Source organism: Phoca vitulina, unplaced genomic scaffold, assembly GCF_004348235.1.
Source record: "Phoca vitulina isolate PV1807 unplaced genomic scaffold, GSC_HSeal_1.0 scaffold13, whole genome shotgun sequence".
Lineage (NCBI taxonomy): Eukaryota > Metazoa > Chordata > Mammalia > Carnivora > Phocidae > Phoca > Phoca vitulina.
Genome location: NW_022589716.1, coordinates 3,601,572 through 3,620,485, shown reverse-complemented (window position 1 = coordinate 3,620,485; position 18,914 = coordinate 3,601,572). Strand labels below are relative to the sequence as shown.

Genomic DNA, 18,914 nt, shown 5'->3' with positions numbered 1-18,914 from the left:
GGGGTGGCAGAGAGGGCTACCTGGAGGAGGGGACATTGGGATCTGCTTTAAGGGCTGAGGAAATACTAGAGGGTCCATCTTGCAGACAGGAAAGAGGCCTGGGGGGTGTTGGCACCGCTAGAGTTGGGAAAAGTCAAGAAACGAGACTGGAGCCTCAGGTCAGCCCAGAGGAACCTGAACTTAACCCATGGGCAATGGACAACTGGGAGGGAGGCTAGGAGGGAGGCTGTCAGGTCGGTGGCCAGAAGATCATCTTGTCACCCAGGCTCAGAGATGGGACCCAGGTGGCACAAGGCCAAGGGGCTGCATGGAAAAAGGGTGAGGGTTAGAATCTTCCCCACACACAGACTGTGGGCCTCCCCAAAGGCACCTGCTCACTGTTTTCCAGCAGCCACAAGTAACACATGGGCGAGAGTCCAAAGCGGGTTGGAGACGGTTGCCTCCTAATTCTCTCCCCACCCTACTATAGTCCCCTCCCTGGTGCAGCACCCCGCCCCCCCCCGCCCCGCCACACCCCAACCCCGGGCCTGAGCTATTCTCCTTGCCAGAAACACTTCTAAACTCACCAAACTAGCAATCCACGCCTAATCTAAGCCCACCCTTTGGACTCCCTCCCTTTGACACCACCCACTGAGCAGGGACACAGCCTCAGCTGCCCACGAGGTGCCCAGGCTACATGGAAGGAACACAGCACACAGAGTCCTTCAAGGGACCCGCCCAACCCATGACCTTGGCTGCCTGCCTTGAGATGATCCCCAGACCCAGTCAAAGCTTTACACCCGGACACGTGTTTAAATGTGTGTGGCCACTGTGTGAACACTCAAATCCAAGGGCCCTGAAGGCAACTCCTTGTGTCCAAGCGACTGAGGTTCCTCCATTGGCGCAGAATGCCGCCAATGCCCCTTTGATCCTAGGGGGAAGAAGGTCTAGGGAATGTGGAATTAAAAAGGGTCCCCTTCAGGGTCGAGGTAGGTACACCGGTGGCTTAGGACGGAGAAAGCAGAAGTGCAGAAGGAGGCCTGGAGAACAAATTCCCTTAGAATGAAGCTGCTGGCCCAGGGCCTCCAGGTTGCAGTCCCGGGCCTCACGAGCGGAAGCGTCCGGAGACATGGTGTTCTAGCCTTGAATAGTGAAGCTGAGGCTGGGCGGCGTAGAAGGCCACTGAGAACCGCGCTGAGTCCGGTGACGGTGAAGCCGGGGGAGGGGTGGGGGAAGGGACGCTTCAAGGGGGAGGGGCCTCAGAGGCTCCCCGGGAGCGCGCTGGACGGTCAAGGTAAGGCGTCCAGACCAGGGCGCAGCGGCGGGCGACCTTTGCGCAGGGCGGGGCGGGGCGGGGCGGGGCGGGGCCGGGTCCCCGGCACCCTCCCCCCACCCCAGACGCGCGGCCGCGGAGGAGCCGAGCGCCCTGGAGGCCGCGCCGGGACCGAGCCGGGTTCCGGGCGCCGCCACTATGGACATCCCGCCGCTGGCCGGCAAGATCGCGGCTCTGTCGCTCGGCGCCCTCCCCTTGTCCTATGCGCTCAACCACGTCTCGGCGCTCTCGCAGTGCGTGAGGGGAGAGGCCAGGGCGGCCACCGGGAGGGGGGCGGGCGGCGGGGCCGCGCTGGCGGTGGCGGGGAGAGAGGATGCACGGGCGGCGAGCCTGGCTCCCCCGAGCCCCGAGTCCCTGCGCAGCTCCTGCCAGGAAGAAGGGACCTAGGCCAGAACTACCCCCAGCCCCATCCAACCTGAAGTCCCCTCTCCGCCGGCCAGGAGGCTGTGTGGTGGGGGTGGGGGCGCTCCTGGGACGTTTAGGGCTTGAGGAGAAAGGAGACTGAGAAGCAGAGCCTCCCCACAGGGCAAAGTTTTGGAGGGTTTCTGGGGTTTCCCAGGGATGTGCCCAGCTCCAAAGTTACCAAAGGTCAAAGTATTGGCCCAGATAATGGCCTGATGACCCAGCTCTTGACACACTCGGACACGCGTTCTATTCCACCAACCCTAGCAGATGGCCCCTCCATTGCCTCTCTCAGGCCTGAGACTTTCTCCTGTTAAGATTTGGCCCACCTGTCTTTAGCCTCAGTTTCGCCTACATGCTGTGACCTCCCTTGTCTCCTAAACTAACCCCCAGCCCTGTGGATCCTGCCACTGGAGTACCAGGCATATGCAAGCCCCTCACACTCCCAAACCTAGCTCAATTCAAGACATGGGGTACGGGGAGTATTGCCTGTGGGGTTGTCTCCTTGGGTACAAATTCCTGGCTCCATCCCCCTGGATGAATGAGTCAGGTTGCTTCTGGGAGCCTGAGTTTCTTCAGTGTGTAATGAACATAGTCCTCGACCTCGTCCCATAGTTAGAGTTAAGGATTACAAATTGTGTGCAAAGACTTGTGTGGTCTTATCTGATTACTATAATTGTCATTGTTGGTCAGATGGGGCCAGGATGGGGATCTTAGGTGTCAGAGAGGTCCATGAGAAGGTAGGAGCCTGGAGAAAGTGTAGAGGAGTCTGGGAACCTGGATAGCTTTCCCAACCACCCACTCTGCCCACCTGTGTTGGAGGCTTCCAACCTGATTTCTTTTTCTTATCTATGCAACTGGTTGACCTGTCTTATCTGGTTGATGGGGCAGATCAGGGCAGGGGTGGGGTGGAGTTGATAGAAGCATTTGGACTTCAGCTAGGAGGAGTCAGGAGTTTCAGAAAGTGAGGTGTACAGTGCTGAGCACTAGAGACCTGGCAGGGGCTTGGGAGCTGGATCTGACCACAGAGTGGCTTGGTGATGTTGAATGACTGACAGCAAATTGAGTTAAACACATATCAGCAAGTGACGGGATGGATTGTATAGTCAGAAAGAGTTGACTGATGCCCCCTCTGTACTTGGCCTAAGTTGGGCAATGATTCTAAGGAGTCAGGGAGGGCTTCCTGGAGGAGGAGCCATGAAAGATAGGCCACGAAGGATGAGTAGGCATTTGCCAAGTGGAAGAGACTTCTGGAAGGAGTTTCCAGGAAGGAGAAACAGCTCAGGCAACAGCCTAGTGATGGGAAAGGGCAGTTGCAGGGAACAAGATTCCTGGATGGAAAGACACTTCAGTCTCAACATCTGGAGCATCCTAGAATCTGCTTTTGCCCTCACCAGGGTGGGTGAGACCTCAGCACTGGGCCTGGCCTCTCTGACTTGTTTTCCCTCTCCACAGCCCCCTGGGGCTGGCATTGATGAGTACCCTGATCCTGGGCCTGCTTTTTGTGGCTATCTACAACAGTTTGTCCCCCGGCAAGATCTACTATGACCCACTCTATGCTGGTGAGTCAGTCGGAGAGAACTGTGTGAGCAGGGGCCTCCTCCATCCCCTTGAAGGGCTCCCATCAGGCTGGAGAACCTTAAAAAGACTGGAGAAACTTCATTGGTTGGGGAACCTCAGAGGGCCTCCCCCTTCAGACCTGGGGCTCCTGAGAGCAGGACTGTATCTTCCCATCAGACTGGGAACCCCTGAAAGACCATACTTCCTCATCACTTTGGGATTTCCTGAGGGCAGGGTCAGTGCCTTCTCAGCCTGAGGCCCCCCAAAGGCAGGGACTGTGCCTCCTCAAGAGGCAGGGCTATGGGTCATGTGACTTGTGGAGTGGCGACTGGGAGCAGTTGGGTGTGGTTCCTTGCCTGGACTCTGGTTCCCAGAAGAGTGGCCCCAGGCCCCGCCCACATCCGGGCCATGCCCCGCCCACTTTCCCACAGTGTTCGCTGTCTTCGCCTTCACCTCGGTGGTGGACCTCCTTATTGCTCTCCAGGAAGATGGCTACGCGGTGGGCTTCATGGAGTTCTTTACCAAGGAGGTATGTAGGGGGCCGCCTGGGATGCCTCCCGCCCTGCTGCCCAGCTGAACCCTGACCTGCCCCTGCAGGGAGAGCCGTATTTGCGCACTGCACATGGAGTCTTCATCTGCTACTGGGACGGCACGGTTCACTACGTCCTCTACCTGGCCATGGCTGGTGCCATCCACAGAAGGTGCATGGCGGGGGAGTGGGGGTGGTGGCACCTGGATCCTGGGAAGGAGATCAAGTTCTCAGGTGGGGTCCCATGCCTGGGTGCAGTCAGCAGTGTCTGTAGGGGAAATCAGGCCTCTCTAGGGCTCCAGCCAGGAGTGGCCAGGAGAAGGTTCCAAGGAATGTCACAGGTGTAGGTGGTAGTCAGCTCTCTTCTCTTGTACACCCCTGTGCCTAAGCAACCACTTCTGTCCCTGGACAGATGGTCTGTTCAGTCCCCCATTCATCTCCCTGTTGTCCCTTCTGTCCTGGACAAAACTGGGAGGGACCCAGAGCTGGGGAGCCCAGGGTGGACTCTGGGCCATGGCTAGGGCTCTGAGACTGGGGAACAGGCATCTGTTGGTCACCCCTTCATCCCCCACCCTAGGAAGAGATACCGGAACCTTGGACTCTACTGGCTGGGATCTTTCATTATGAGCATCCTGGTATTCCTCCCAGGAAACCTCCTTGGTAAGGACTGGACTTTGAAGGATCCCGTCTCCTCAGGCTGGGTTACTGTCCTGCGCCTAAAAGGTTCATAGGTAGGTCTTGGGAGGTAGAGGGGAGAGGCAGCCCAGTATGTGGGGGTGGCTGAGCAAGAGGGACACCCAAGATGTATCCAGGAGAAGCAAAGAACAACTGAAATATAGAAGCCATATCCAGAAAATAAATCGAGGCAGGCCAGGCTGAGGAGTCTGGACACCATCTTATGAACAGTGGGGAGCCAGAGGTGCTAGAGCTTGAATAAAGACTGCATTTATGAATTATTACTTCCAGCCAGGGACTCTGGTGTGATTCACCTATGGGTCTGGCCAGGCCTGAGTGATCCTCGCTGAGTGACACCCCCTCTCTCCTACCATGACAGGTAAATACAGCTCAGAGATCAGACCCGCCTTCTTCCTTGCCATCCCCTATGTGCTAGTCCCATGCTGGGCTGGCATGAGGGTCTTCAACCAGTCCCGGGCACCAACCTGCTGTACCCCCAGTGTGGTAAGTGCCTTGCCGCCAGACAGTTCCTTGTGCCAACATGCCCGAATGCCCCTCCTCCCCCCAATTAGAGTTGCTTCTGATCAAAAACATTGCCTCTTTGGAAGGATCTCGTTGGCCTTTAGGAAAGAAGGGATGAGCCTTTATCGAGTGCCTGTTGGATACCCGACTTCTCACACTGTCTCTCTCCCATGGGGCAGGTACAGGAGGAACAAAGAAAGGGCATCCTGCGACGCCCGGTTGACCTGGCCCTTGTCATATACCTCACCCTCGCTGGGTTCTTCACCCTCTTCCGGGGCCTGGTGAGTCTGCAGTGGCCAGCCTACCTTTCTTCTACCTCCAACCCCCTTTCCTGTCCCCACCAACCATGTTCCTTTCACCAGTGCAAAAAGGCCACTGCTCGCCTGTCTGGTCATCCAGGGAAGTTCTTCATCAAGTCTGATCTGAGTGTTCCATGACAAAGCCCCATTCTCTGTAACCTTCCCACCAAAGTGAAAGAACCAAGCCTCGGGGAGGCCAGAGCAAGGGGTATGGGAGCCGTCTGGGAGGGTGGAGAAGGCTTCTTGTGGGAAGAATGTTTGAGGTGGGTTGTTGGTTTGTCTGTCTGCCCCAGGTGGTGCTTGACTGCCCCACAGATGCCTGCTTTGTCTACATCTATCAATACGAGCCATACCTACGGGACCCCGTGGCCTATCCGAAGGTGCAGGTGAGAGGGCAGCTGGGAAGAGAGGGCCATATGGTCCTGCCATCGGTAGAGGTCTAGCAAGTCCTCTTTGAAGCAGGTACCAGAAACACAAGTCAGTCTGTTGTCCTACCAAAAATGTCTGTCTTCCAAAATGAAGACAGATATGGTCTTCAAGTATGGCTGGATCTAGGAGCTAAGGATAACTCTGTCTCTGGGCTCTGCTTTCTTTGCCTGGACTCTACTCCCAGGTAGTCACTTTGTGGGATTGTGGAGACAGCCTTGGGCAGCAACAGGCCTCCATCTGCCCTACTTAGCCACCCCAGAGGAATGTGAGCGATTATTTCTCCAGACCTTGAGCACAAATCTCAGGCAGACTCTGATGGGCCCGCGTGCCATCATCACTGAATAACGTGCACATCCTGTTGCTGATCATTATGGCCAGGGGGGCTGGAGTGTTCCAGTTGGCCAGGCCAGGGTCACGTGCCACTTCCCGAGTAACGTGGGTGGGCTCAGTGTGTGTGCAAGTGGTGGCGGCGGTTGGGGGAGGGGCAGATATCGAGGAGCAATGTGCACAGGGTTGGGACGTGCAGAGAGCCCCATCATGGGTGGGTTCTGAGGCTGGCCAGATCCTCCCTGGGGCCTCCACCTCAGGGGGCTCAGGGAGGCCACTGCTGCTCATCCTGTGGGTTGTATGCCCCTCAGATGCTAGTGTACATGTTCTACGTGCTGCCCTTCTTTGGCCTGGCTGCTTATGCCCTCATCTTCCCTGGCTGCTCTTGGCTGCCTGACTGGGCCTTGGTGTTTGCTGGAGCTGTTGGCCAGGTATGGTGGGGTGTGGGGGACGTGCGGTGGGGTCTGTAGGGAAGAAAGTTTCTGCCTACCCATCAATTGCTTTTGTGCTTTCCCTGAGCAGGGGGATGCTGAGCCTCTGAGAGGCGCCAGCCCCAGCTTGATGCCTTAGGATTCCCCAGTCTCGGGGAGAAAGTACCTGACACTAACACTCCCAACCCCATGGGGGGGGGGTGTGGTCAGAACTGGAGAGAGGGAAGGATAGGGGCTGAGAGCAATTCCAGAAGGGAAAGATTTCCTAGGAGAGTAAGCCTAGGAGCTGGGCTTTGATGTATGGGTATGAGTTCTCTAGGCAAGGAAGAGCATTTCAGGAATTGGAACAGCATAAAGATGCCAAGGGGGATAATGGTTTAGCACAGCCACAACATGGATAGAGGCAGAGGCAAGAGAATTTGACAGCTAGATGCTGAGGGCTTTGAACTCTGAGCGTGGAAGAGCCATGGAATGTGTCTGAGCTGTAGAGGGCCCAGTCAGAGCTAGGGGGCCTGTTTCAGGGTTCCTGATGGAAAGTGATAAAGCCTGGGCCTAGGCCTGAGCAGTGGAGACCAAGAAGACATCCCCAGGGTAGAATCAACAGGATTTGTGTCAAATGTCAAGTGCTGCTTGGGGTAGGGAAGAGCAAGAGGAGGAACTGGACCCAGATCAAGGAGATGGGAAACAGGGAGGGCCCAGCAGAGAGTGAAGATGGTTCTGGTTAGACAGCTGGGGAGAGGCTCACAGCCAGATGGAAAAGGACACAGGAAATGTGGGGACAGGGATATTTAGAGGCAGACAGATGGGCTAGAGAAGGGAGACAGGCCAGCAGCCAGTGAGAGGGACAGAGACCCTCTGGGCTCCCTAGGGTGGGATGCTGGTGATGCTGGGACTTGTTCTTTCCTGGCCCCTGACATACATCCTCCCTGTATGGCCACTAGGCACAGTTCTCGCACATGGGTGCCTCCATGCACGTGCGCACGCCCTTCACCTACCGTGTGCCTGATGACGCCTGGGCCTGCTTCTTCGGGTGCAACCTGCTGTATGCGCTGGGTCCCCACCTGCTGGCCTTCCGCTGCCTGTGGCAGCCTGCCTTCTTCCTGCGCCCGCCCCCTGGTCCCCTGGACCACCACAAGAAGGATCTCTGAGAGTGCTGGGGACTCCCCAGGACTCTGTTTCCATGCTCAGACAGCCCTGCTTGGGAAGGGTGGGCTGGGTCTTTTAGAGGCAGGAAGTACATCTCCAGGTGTCTTTGGTCCTGGCTATGGTGGTATCAGGCCAACGCATGGGATGGGACAACTAGGGGCCAGATGTTCCCTTGAGGGCCAGACACGCTCAGCTGTCACGGTACCCCAATCCCACACAGACTGTCCTACTCCAGAATTTACCCATCGTACCCCCATGGATCCTTTTAGTAAAAACAAAACAAAACAAAACACAAAACTTTTGATGCCCAAATACTGCTGCTGCCTGAGTGTTTTGGGATTCAGAGGTGAGGGACCTGCTTCTCAGACGGGCCTGCCCATCACTGCCAGCATGAACATCAGGAACTGGAGGTACTGGCCAGCAGAAGTCTGCCTCTGGTTGGTGTGCACAGCTCCATCTTCCAGATGGGAAAAACTGAGGCTCAGAGAGGTCCAAAGACCTGCCTGAGGTCGCGATCAGGAGAGAAAAATCAAAAATCCAAGCTCTGACAATAAATTATAATAACTAATGGCGTGGCACAGTTATTAAGCACCTACAATATACCATTACCAAGGGCCAAACTCAAGTGCTACATGCTGGATCTCACCCTATAGTCCAGATGTGGAAACAACCTGTAGGTGGTAAAGGTCCTGGTCGGAGGTCACGGCTCCTAGATGCAGCTGAGCTAAAGGACCCAGCGCCAGCCTAGCCCATCCAACCATGGACCCTATAACCCTGCCTCTGCTGTATGGTTGGCTCATATTTTGGGGAAACAGGCTGAAGAGGCCGCCAAGGGGTTGGGGAAAGGCATATTTTTTCCTGATTCGATTTTTGAACTTGGGCAAAGGGCCAGGTTTGGGGGTGACTCAGGCCCAGAGTGGGTCTGGGGCTTGATCAGGCTCCCCTGCTCCCCGCTCCTACCAACATTTATTAGGCACCTATTGTGTGTCTAATCATTGGATCTTCACCAAAGAACCAGCACTCCATTTCCTGGAGGTGGAAACAGGCTCAGAGAGACCAAGCGTCTCTTCCAAGGTCCTACAGCAGGTGAGAGAGTCAGATTTGGACCTGTTGCTGCATATTCCCTCTGCAGTGTGTTTCACTGTTGTGGGGCCCCACCCTCAGAGTGAGCACCTTTTGGGTGCCAGAGCCCAGGACGAGACGATGGCCACCAAGTGACAAATGGGAAAACAGACCTGCAGGCCAAAGCCACTGGCTCACCTTGGGCATCCTAGATGGAAGACTCCGTCAGGCCGCCCCCCCGCCCCGGCCCTCCATTTTAAAGAGAGTTAAACTGCGGCCCAGAGGTTCCTCTTCCCGCCCAAGATCAGCGACGTGGTCCTGCATTCGCTGTCTAGTGCAGTCCTTCCTCCGCCCGCGCCCCGGTTTCTCCGCGGAGCGCGCGTCGCCGCGTTCCCTTTAAAGCTCCTCCCCGCACCCCCAACCGCTTCCCTCCTCCCCTTGCAGGCAGACGCCGGGATTGCGCCGCCCGAAGGGACTTGCCCAGTCCTTCCTGGGTGTGCGGGGAGCGCAGTCCCGGCGCGTAGGGGCCGCTCGGCGGGGGCCGCACGGGCAAGATGGTGAGTGGGTCACGGACGCGGGTCCCGGTAGGTCCCTCTCTGGGATTCTGTCTCGCTCTGTGTCTGTATCTACGTCCCTCCGTGTTCCTCTTCTCAGTCTCTCCCCGCTCCGTCTCTCCAATCCCTTCCGTCTCTCACCCTCTTGTATCTCTGTTTCTCGAACTCTGCCTCTCCTTTTATATCCCTCTCCGCCTCTCCCCACTTTCTCTCCCTTTTTGTCGTACTGGTCCCTTTTCTTTTCCTCTGAGTCTCCGTCTCTCCCTACCTACAAGCCCCCTCTTCTCTTTTCCCCTCTTGCTCTCTTTGCTCTCTCCCTTTCAGTCTCTTGTCTCTCTCCATCTTTCCTTACCCTTCTCTGAATCTCTCCCTCTCTATCCCCATCTCTCCCTGCTTTTCTCTCTGTCTCTGTCTCTTTCCCTTTCCTCGCTCTCTCCCCGTGTCTCTACCTCTCTCTGGCTCTACCCCTCGCGCCCCCCTCTTCCCCCCCCCGCCGCCCCCACACCCCGGCAGGTTTGCTGCAGTCTCCTGGCGCACGGATAACCTTGCCGCTGCCACTGCTCCAGCTCCTCCCCCCTCCCTCCCAATCCCCGCCTGGGCTGGCCAGAGAAGGGGGCGGAGCTCCGAGCGGCCGGGGTCGGGGTTAGGGGATCTGGCGGGTTGCCCGCGCTGGACTGAGGGCAGGTGAGCCCGAGGGCGTGGGCTTTGCGTAGGAGCTAGAGTGTGAAGTCCCGGGAGAATGCGGGGGACAGGGGGTGAGGGCTGGGAGGGTCTGCCAGCTTTCTCCTTGGGAGAGTCCTCTGGGACCCTGGCCGGGGTGGGGGACCTGGGCAGGCGAGAAGTCCGCGCCGTGGGGAACGAAGGTCAGGGGGCTAGTCCTCCGACAGGCAAAGCCCAGGAGGCTGGACTGAGTACCCTGTGCCCCCAGGTGTGTGCTCGGGCGGCCCTCGGTCCCGGCGCGCTCTGGGCCGCGGCCTGGGGAGTCCTGCTGCTCACGGCCCCCGCAGGGGCGCAGCGCGGACGCAAGAAGGTCGTGCACGTGCTCGGTGAGTCTGGATAGCCGAAGCGGGTCTTGCCCCGCAGGAGCCGTGGCCGAATGTGATTGCCTGGCTGCAGGGAGGATATAGAGGGTAGGGTACGGAGCGTTCCTGACGGTCATACTTCCCCCCCAACCCCTCCTCCTCTGAGTCCCAGTTCCCTTTCCTGATATCCTTTAACCTTCCGATCCCCTGACCTCGGCCCAAGCCTTCTTCTCACAACACTTCCCTGGGATCCCCTTCCCCCGGTTTCCCATCCCGCCCCCTGGGACCTCTTCTGAACCCTGCTTGGCCCTCCCGCAGAGGGTGAGTCGGGCTCGGTGGTGGTGCAGACGGCGCCCGGGCAGGTGGTCAGTCACAGGGGTGGCACCATCGTCTTGCCCTGCCGCTACCACTATGAGGCAGCCGCCCACGACCACGACGGCGTCCGTCTCAAGTGGACTAAGGTGGTGGACCCACTGGCCTTTGCCGACGTCTTCGTGGCGCTGGGCCCCCAGCACCGAGCATTTGGCAGCTACCGTGGGCGTGCGGAGCTGCAGGGCGATGGACCCGGGGATGCCTCCCTGGTTCTCCGAAACGTTACGCTGCAGGATTATGGGCGCTATGAATGCGAGGTCACCAATGAGCTGGAGGATGACACTGGCATGGTCAAGCTGGACCTGGAAGGTAACAGCTTGTGGATGGAATAAAGCATGTGTCTAAGGGAGGAGAGTGGGAAATATTGCAAAGGACAGAAACCAAATCAAGTTGGCCTAAAGGAATTTGAGGCTTGGTAGGGTAGGGTAATTGTTCAGATTTGAGGCGAATTTGCTCACCAAGAACATTGGCAATGTCTAGAAAGGGGTTGCTGATGGCATCTAGTGGGTAGAGGCCAGGGAGGCTGCAATACATCCTACAATGCACAGGACAGCCCCCCACAGCAAAGAAGGATCCAGTCTAAAATGTCAATAGTAAGGACTTTGGGAAGCCCTGGAGGTGAGATCCAGGGAGATCCACTCACACCATGTCAGGAATTCCTCCCTCAGCTCTCTTTCCCTAAGTGGGCTTTCTTCAGGCAGGTTTCCCCTGATGGAGCCAAAAAGTAGTGCCAGGCTTCCATCCTCCAATTTAGCAGTTAATTTCCTAGCAGTGCTAGCTATAGAGTCCCAGAGTTGTCCCTCATTGGCCCAGGTTAAGTCATGTGCCCATCCATGAGCCAATCACTGTGACTGGGAGATGGGATGCTCTGATTGGCTGACTGTGGAGCTGAGAGGTGGGGTTTCTACCTGAAGAATTCTCTCCCACCTGGTTTGCCTTCCTCAGCCCATCCGAGAAGATTCTAGGAGAGATTTCAGAATCTGTACCTCCCAACAATAGCAAATAACAATAATGGCAGCAGCTCTCCTTTATTGTCCAAATTAAACAAGTCTCTTGTTTAATTTTCCCAAAAACTTTGAGGGAGATGCTAGTACCAGCAGATAGGCAACTAGCTCAGAGAGATTAGAACCCTGCTCAGGGTACATGCAAGTGAGTGGCAGAGCTAGGACTCGAGCCTCGGTCTTCAGCCTCTAGGTGTTCTTTCTGGCCCCTGTTTGCTCCTCCCTGCGTCTGCTGAAAGATGCATCTGCACCTCCAGGGTCTGCCCCTCAAACACACACGCAGAATGCTGCTGAGCTGAGCTGACTGTGGGTCCAATGAAGAGCAAGTTTTAAAAACTGAAGGTGGAAGAGAAACCAGTGGGAACTGCCCTGGACAATGCTGGGGATCAAAGAGGTCTTTGCCCAGGGTCATACTTTCAGGGGCTCCCTGTGGGGGAGTCAGCACTGGACACAGACATTCCCAGCTCCATCAGCTCAGGGCTTGACCAGAGGGAAGCTCCCAGTGCTGGGGGAATGTCAGAAGCACTAAAGATTGAAGGGAGAAGGGTTGTGGGGGGTTGGTTTTGAAGGATGAATAGGAGTTGAGCAGATGGAAGAAGTGGAAAGTACATAAGCAGAGGTCTCCAGTGGTGGAAAGGGGATGGATATGATTAAGTATCTTAAGAGGGAGAGTCAAGTGAATCCCAAGCTTACGGCAAAGGGATCACAAGGGGTGTGAGCTTGGGAACAGCGTGGTCAGGTCTAAGTCCAGAGTGAGGGATGGAGTGGAAAGTCTAGGTTGAAGAGTCACGCAGCACCCCAGATGTTAGGCGGGTAGGGGAGGGCTGGGATTCCCGAGCTGAACCCCCTACGTACGTCCTCCCAGGAGTTGTCTTCCCTTACCACCCCCGTGGAGGCCGCTACAAGTTGACCTTCACGGAGGCGCAGCGCGCCTGCGCCGAGCAGGACGGCATCCTGGCGTCGGCAGAGCAGCTGCACGCGGCCTGGCGCGACGGCCTGGACTGGTGCAACGCTGGCTGGCTGCGCGACGGCTCCGTGCAGTACCCGGTGAGCCAGCCCCGGGAGCCCTGCGGCGGCCTGGGCGGAGCTGGGAGCGCCGGGACGGGCGGCGGCACCGCCTCCGGGGGTGTGCGCAACTACGGCTACCGCCACAATGCCGGAGAACGCTACGACGCCTTCTGCTTCACATCCAACCTCCCGGGTGTGTAGGCCCCGCCCCTAGGAAGGAGACCCCGCCCTCCACAGGCTCGGGGTCCGCCCTGCCGGTGAGGCCCCGCCCCCAGAGAGCCCTCTCCCGGGTCCCCCTCCCTCTCAATCTCTTTCCCACCCTCTCAGTTTCCTCCTTTTAGCCCGTCTATCCACTCCGGCCCTTGGGGGCCCAGACCAGGATATCCCACCCGCGGACTGCCATGGCGCAGCAACCAAGCGTCGCCGGGCATCAACACTGCCCTGGCCAAGGCTGGGGTCCAGGACTGCAGGGGAGAGGGTGTTCCTGAATCCTCTGGCTGGGATCCTGGGTTGCAGGCACGTGGGGGTGGGAAGCGTCCTGAATCCCGAGAAGGACAGATCCCAGGAGCGGCCTTAACCACTCTCCCCCACTCCACTGCAGGACGTGTGTTCTTCCTGAAGCCGCTGCGGCCTGTGCCCTTCTCGGGAGCAGCGCGTGCATGCGCGGCGCGCGGCGCGGCCGTCGCCAAGGTGGGACAGCTGTTCGCTGCGTGGAAGCTGCAGCTGCTGGACCGCTGCACGGCGGGCTGGCTGGCCGACGGGAGCGCGCGCTACCCCATCGTGAATCCGCGCGCGCGCTGCGGCGGCCGCCGGCCGGGCGTTCGCAGCCTGGGATTCCCCGACGCCACGCGCCGTCTCTTCGGCGTCTACTGCTACCGTGCACCCGGCGCGCCGGACCCCGCACCCGGCGGCTGGGGCTGGGGCTGGGCCGGAGGCGGCGGCTGGGCCGGAGGCGCGCGCGACCCCGCTGCTTGGACCCCGCTGCGCGTCTAGGCCCTGGGCGCAGTTGGTTGGGGTGCTTGGCGGCTGGCCGAGTGCTCTGCGGTCTCTTGGAGACAGACCACGTGACTGGAGACTGGCCACGCTCCCTGCGGTGCCCTGCGGGCTGACCAGGCCTCCTGTGGTCTTTGAACACTGGCTGCGCCCCCTGGGGTCCTCACAGACTGGCCAGTTCCCGGAGACTGATCAAGCCTCCACCTCTCCTGGACGGTGGATTTCCCCTCCTCCCTCGACTTTCCCCCAGGAGATGGGGCATGCCCCCTGAAGACCCCTGGAGGCCAACAGACCCTGAGGTCTTCTGAAGACTGGCCACTCCTCCCGAGGTTACTGGAAAACAGACAGGACCACCCACCCCGCGGTCTCCTGGAGGCTGGACCCCCAGGATTATCTGGAGATTGGCCTCAGGCCCTCTGCATCTCCCTGGAGACTGAAGACTGATCCCTTATGGTCATCTGGACACTGAACCCTCTTCCCCCTCACATGTAGAGAAACCTCGGAGCTCACCAGGTGATCACGCCCCCGTGCTCACATGGAGTCTGGGCTTCTGTCCTCTCCCCTGTGATGACCTGGAAATTGGGTATTCCCATTCTTGCCCCTTTCGCTGCGAATCCCTTGAAGTTTGCAGACTAACAGGCCATGTTCCCAGGTCACCCTGAACAGCCCCGCCCCTCCTTTCAGGGGAGACCAGCCTTGTCTGTCACCACTTAAACAGAATGACATGCCCCAGCTGGCTCGCATGACTGGTGGCCATGCCCCTCCCCTCAGGTATCTCTTTGGAGGGAGAAAATCCGCTCCCACCTGATGGACGGCCTCTTTCCTGGCTGTCACCAAAGAGACCATCCCTTGGGCCCAGGGATCCATAGGATCCATGTCACTCACTTGGAGACAAACTGTCCCACGTCCCATTGTTACCAAGGCGACCAGCCCAACTTCTACCTGTAACCTAGTCGCACAGCCCTCCCTCATCAGTCACACCCAGGAAGATAGTGCCTCCCTCCTCCAGCTGTAACCATGGATACCACACGTTTCCCATCTCGCCTCCGCGACACCAGAGAGCTACAACTCTACTTCTGGATGTCCCCATTCTTACCAACAGCCATGAAGACCACCTTCCCCACCCCAAACTGTCCGGAGAGTGACCCAACATTCAGCTCTCCAGCTCTCACCGTGGGAACAGGCTGCCCCTTTCCCCAGTGCACCCCAGCTCCTTGCCACCCTCCAAACTCTGCCTCCAAGCTGCTAAAACCCCATAGCTGTTACCATGGAGACCAAACTCTGGTCTCTGAGGTAACAGAACACCTTTCCCCGTAGGCTTTCCCAGGTCAGCAGGGCCCCCGCCCCACCAAACTATCACCATAGAGACTGTCAGCATCGTCCCCATGACAACCAACTCCCAGCTCTCAGGAGCTTCTTACCATGGGCTGGAACTGCACCCCTTCGGGCTTCATGTCTGCCCCTTAACCAGATAGGCCCAGCCCCGGGCAGCATCCCCAGATATGGCTGGACTTCTGGAGCTGCTGGACACCCTTCGTTTGCACGCTAACTATATGCCAGACAACAGTGCACGAGACCCTTGCAACCCCCAGGTGTTGGCATTGCTGCCGTACAGATGAGCAAACTGACTATGGCAGCCCTGGCCCTCTATGCCATGCAAGCACTGGGCTCCCCCCTTCCCTTCTAGACCACATCTCCATTATCACGGAGCTCCTCTCCCCTCTAACTGCCCCCCTGCCCCACATTTCACTCCTTAGAGATCCAGGAGAGATGGAATGTTTTTAAGCTTCAAAATCCACAGTGAGCTCCAGGTTCTAAAGTGCAATTTGTGCTAAGAAGTCAGGACCCAGCCAGACGCCCCCCACCCCCAGTGTTGAGAGCCAGTTCAGGAGAGATGGTCCATGAACAAAGCCACTCCAGCTATGGGAGACCTCAGCTCCAAGGTCTTCCATGGAGTAGGACAGTGTGCCCTCCTGAACAACCCCCCCCCCCCTTGTCACATCCATCTTGAGGAAACCCATCTGTGAGTTTTGGAAATCAGGTGGGCTCAGGTTCGAATTCTGCCTCTGTGACCAAGTGACAAACCCCCCTGAGCCTGTTTCCTCCTCTGTACCAGATCTGTTCTGAGGTCCCAGTGAGTGCCAAGCATACAGCAGGGACTCAATAAAAAACGTGTGGGTTTTTTTTTGGATGAATGAGAAAATGAGACAGCCAGTGGGTAATTGCTTCATAAATGCACTTTGGTGGACAAAATGTTTCCCAGCTGGGGGCGGGGGGAGGTATGGTGATGATTTGGTTGGGAAGCATCCCCCCTCATTCTTCAGGAGCATCCTCACTCCCCAATTTCTCCCCCTCTGCCTTCCCCCATTCTGCCTTCACTCTCTTCCTTGCATCATCCCCCATGTGTCTGGCCCTTTTCAGCCCTGTCCTGATTGGGTCGTTGACACATGCAGTGATTCCTGTCAATCCCCCAGGCACAAAGTGTGGAAAACTGGATGGAAAATTCTTGCACCAGGAAGGCAGATTGCAATTTTCCGTGGTGCGGAGGTGGAGTTGGGGTGGGGGGATCGTGGACGGAGAAACATTGAAAGTTTCTGGGATACAAGCAAAGGGAGAAGAGAAAAACATGTAAAAGTGATTAGGCTGTAGACGTGAGATAGTCGATGTTACCGCTCATCCTTCAATACCAGATGTGACAGAGCTCCCAGAGACTCAAACCACTCATCTGAAGGCAGGGCCCAGCCCCTTGGTTAGACTGCCTTGGGCCCCAGCTGGGCCTTCATTTCCTTGAATAGGGGAATGGTAGGGGCATATTTCCAGGGATGAGTGCATAGGATTTTCTTTCACCCCGGCTTTTCCCTGCTGGCATCCTCTCTCCCTTCCGCGGTTCCAGTTTCCTAGTTTTTTTCATGAATATGTAACTTTTTAACCACCACTCGTACAATGAGAGTCAGAGGGGCTGACACCACCCCCTTCCAGTTCAGCCAATGAATGCTGTGGCACACCTCCTGGGAAGCCCTGATTGGTTCAGGGAGGGATAGGGAAGCGGGTGGACCGTGCGACTGAGCCCCTGGGATTTTGGAGAACCAATTGGGCCAAGGGAACCTTCTTTCTGCTGGAGTCGCTTCATTGTTGGAGTGGAGGTCTCCAGGGACCACCTGAAGGAGAGCTAAGGGCTGGCAACCTGGATAGAACCCTTCCTGACGTCAGATATTCCAAAAAATCGCTCTTTCCCACCCTACACCACCCAGTTCACTGTCCGGAAACATCCAAAGTTTCTTACAAGCCCTTCCAGAGATGTTTTATGTTCATTCAAGCAAACATGCATATGTATTTCCCCCCTTTTTACACAAATGGCATTTACACAGCTTACAGTGTTGTAACATATCTATCTAGTTCCAAGACATTTTTATCATCCCCAAAGGAAACACCATACCCATTAAGCAAATGCACCCCATTCTTCCCTTTCCCCTCCCCTCTGCCCTAGCAACTGCTCATCTGCTTTCTGTCTCTATAGATTTGCGTATTCTTGATGTTTCATATAAATAGAATAATATAGGGGCACCTGGGTGGCTCAGTCGTTTGGGTTTTTTGTTTTTGTTTGTTTTGTTTTGTTTTTGACTCTTGATTCCCCGCTCTGGTTGTGTTTTCAGGTGGTGGTATGGAACCCTCCATTGGCTCCAACCTGGGCGTGGAGCCTGCTTGAGATTCTCTCTCTCCCTCTCCCTCTACCCCTCCTCCCTGTTCGCTCTCACGCTCAATAAATAAATAAATAAATAAATAAATAAATAAATAAATGGAATCTTATAATATGTGCCATTTTGTGTCTGTCTGGCTTCTTTCACTCAGCATAATGTTTTTGAGGTTCATCCATGTTGTGACATGTATCAAGACTTTATTCCTTTTTATGGCTGAATAATATTCTGTGGTATGTATATACCACATTTTGTTTATTCATTCATCAGTTAATGGACATTTGGGGTTTTCCACCTTTTGGTGATTGTGAATAATGCTGTTATGAACATTCATGTGCCATGTTTACTTTTAAAGTCACTCTTCTTTTACTTAAGACTGTATTTTTGAGATAGTTTCAATCACCATATAAAGATCCCCCACCCCCACATTCTTTTGAACGTTGGCAGAGTATTCATTGTTTGGATGCACCATAGTTTTTGTAGCCCATCTTCTAATGGCAGATATTTAGATACCCCTATTTTGCTGTTAATAATAAGTTCTCACATCACCTCACACAAGTGCAAGTATGATATCAAGAGTTGTTTAATCAAGGAGTTAAACTGGCCATTTTGATAGTGATCTCTACCTCTTCTTAGAGGTGGGGCCAATTTATACCCCACCAGTAATGGATGTACCTGCCTCTTTCCACACATCCTAATCAGCATCGTGTGTTACCACTTTTTATTTTAGCCAACCTGATAGGTTAAAAAAAAAAAAAAGGTATCTCATTGTGGTTGTCACTTGCAATTCTCTTATTATGTGTGAGGCTGAACAAACATCCTCCACTTTGACCTTAAGTGCAGGTGGGTGAGGAAGTCATAAATCATTCGCAGTTTGGGTATGTTGTCATCATTGATCAATGCAAGTCCCCTCTCTTGTTAAATTTATTCGATTCTCTTTTTAAATATGCTCTTTGTTCATCCTGGTGTCCTTGCAAAATGTGTATTATTTTGTTGAGTATATGTTGTAGTTTAAGAGCATCTGTATTTCCTTTTCTGTCAACTTTTTATTCATAGACTTTGCTTAGTTGGCTATTGGATTATCAGTCTTTTTTCCCCATTAGTTTGTAGGAGCTCTTTATGTATTAAGACAAGTCCTCTCTCTCTGATTTGAAAAATTGTTCCCAAGCTTGGCATTTACCTTTTGACCTTGTTTATATTTTTTGTTTTGCTTTGCTTTTTGTTTTGTTTTTGTCATTATTGCTTTTTAAATAAAGCCTAAACTCCTCACTACAGCCTCTATGGCCCTGAGTGGTCCATCCTCTGCGTCTCTGACCTCATTTCCTTCCACTATCTACCTCTATCACTCTGCTCCAGCCACTACAGATTCCTTGCTGTTTCTCAAATAAAGCATGTCCTTTCTGCAAGAGGATATTTGCCTTTGCTCTTCCCTCTGCCTGCAATTGTCTTCCTTTCTTCCTCTTCTCATCTAGTTAACACTACTCCTCCTTTAGATTCCATCCACCTCCTCGAGGAAGGCTTCCTTGACCACCTCCCAGGGGCCATGTCTGTCTTGCTCACCATTATCTCTCCAGC

At 55.6% G+C, this 18,914-nt stretch overlaps 2 protein-coding genes across 3 annotated transcripts; both read left to right on the top strand.

Moving 5' to 3' along the window:
- Positions 1-1,394: 1,394 nt before the first annotated feature.
- On the top strand, positions 1,395-8,592 carry TM6SF2 (transmembrane 6 superfamily member 2). The gene is made up of 10 exons (XM_032412529.1): positions 1,395-1,545; positions 3,170-3,276; positions 3,706-3,803; positions 3,872-3,975; positions 4,381-4,463; positions 4,858-4,982; positions 5,180-5,281; positions 5,593-5,685; positions 6,367-6,486; positions 7,428-8,592. The coding sequence occupies exons 1-10, from the start codon at positions 1,451-1,453 to the stop codon at positions 7,632-7,634; spliced, it is 1,134 nt and encodes a 377-aa protein (XP_032268420.1). The 5' UTR covers positions 1,395-1,450; the 3' UTR covers positions 7,635-8,592.
- Positions 8,593-9,098: 506 nt separating this feature from the next.
- HAPLN4 (hyaluronan and proteoglycan link protein 4) lies at positions 9,099-15,841 on the top strand. Of its 2 annotated transcripts, none has more exons than XM_032412528.1 (5): positions 9,099-9,251; positions 10,177-10,294; positions 10,589-10,951; positions 12,509-12,844; positions 13,253-15,841. In XM_032412528.1, exons 1-5 carry the CDS (start codon positions 9,249-9,251, stop codon positions 13,642-13,644), a joined length of 1,212 nt encoding a protein of 403 aa, XP_032268419.1. In that variant the 5' UTR covers positions 9,099-9,248; the 3' UTR covers positions 13,645-15,841. The 2 variants fall into 2 exon arrangements, with proteins under 2 accessions (XP_032268419.1, XP_032268418.1); XM_032412527.1 differs by having other exon boundaries at positions 9,099-9,278.
- Positions 15,842-18,914: the final 3,073 nt, after the last annotated feature.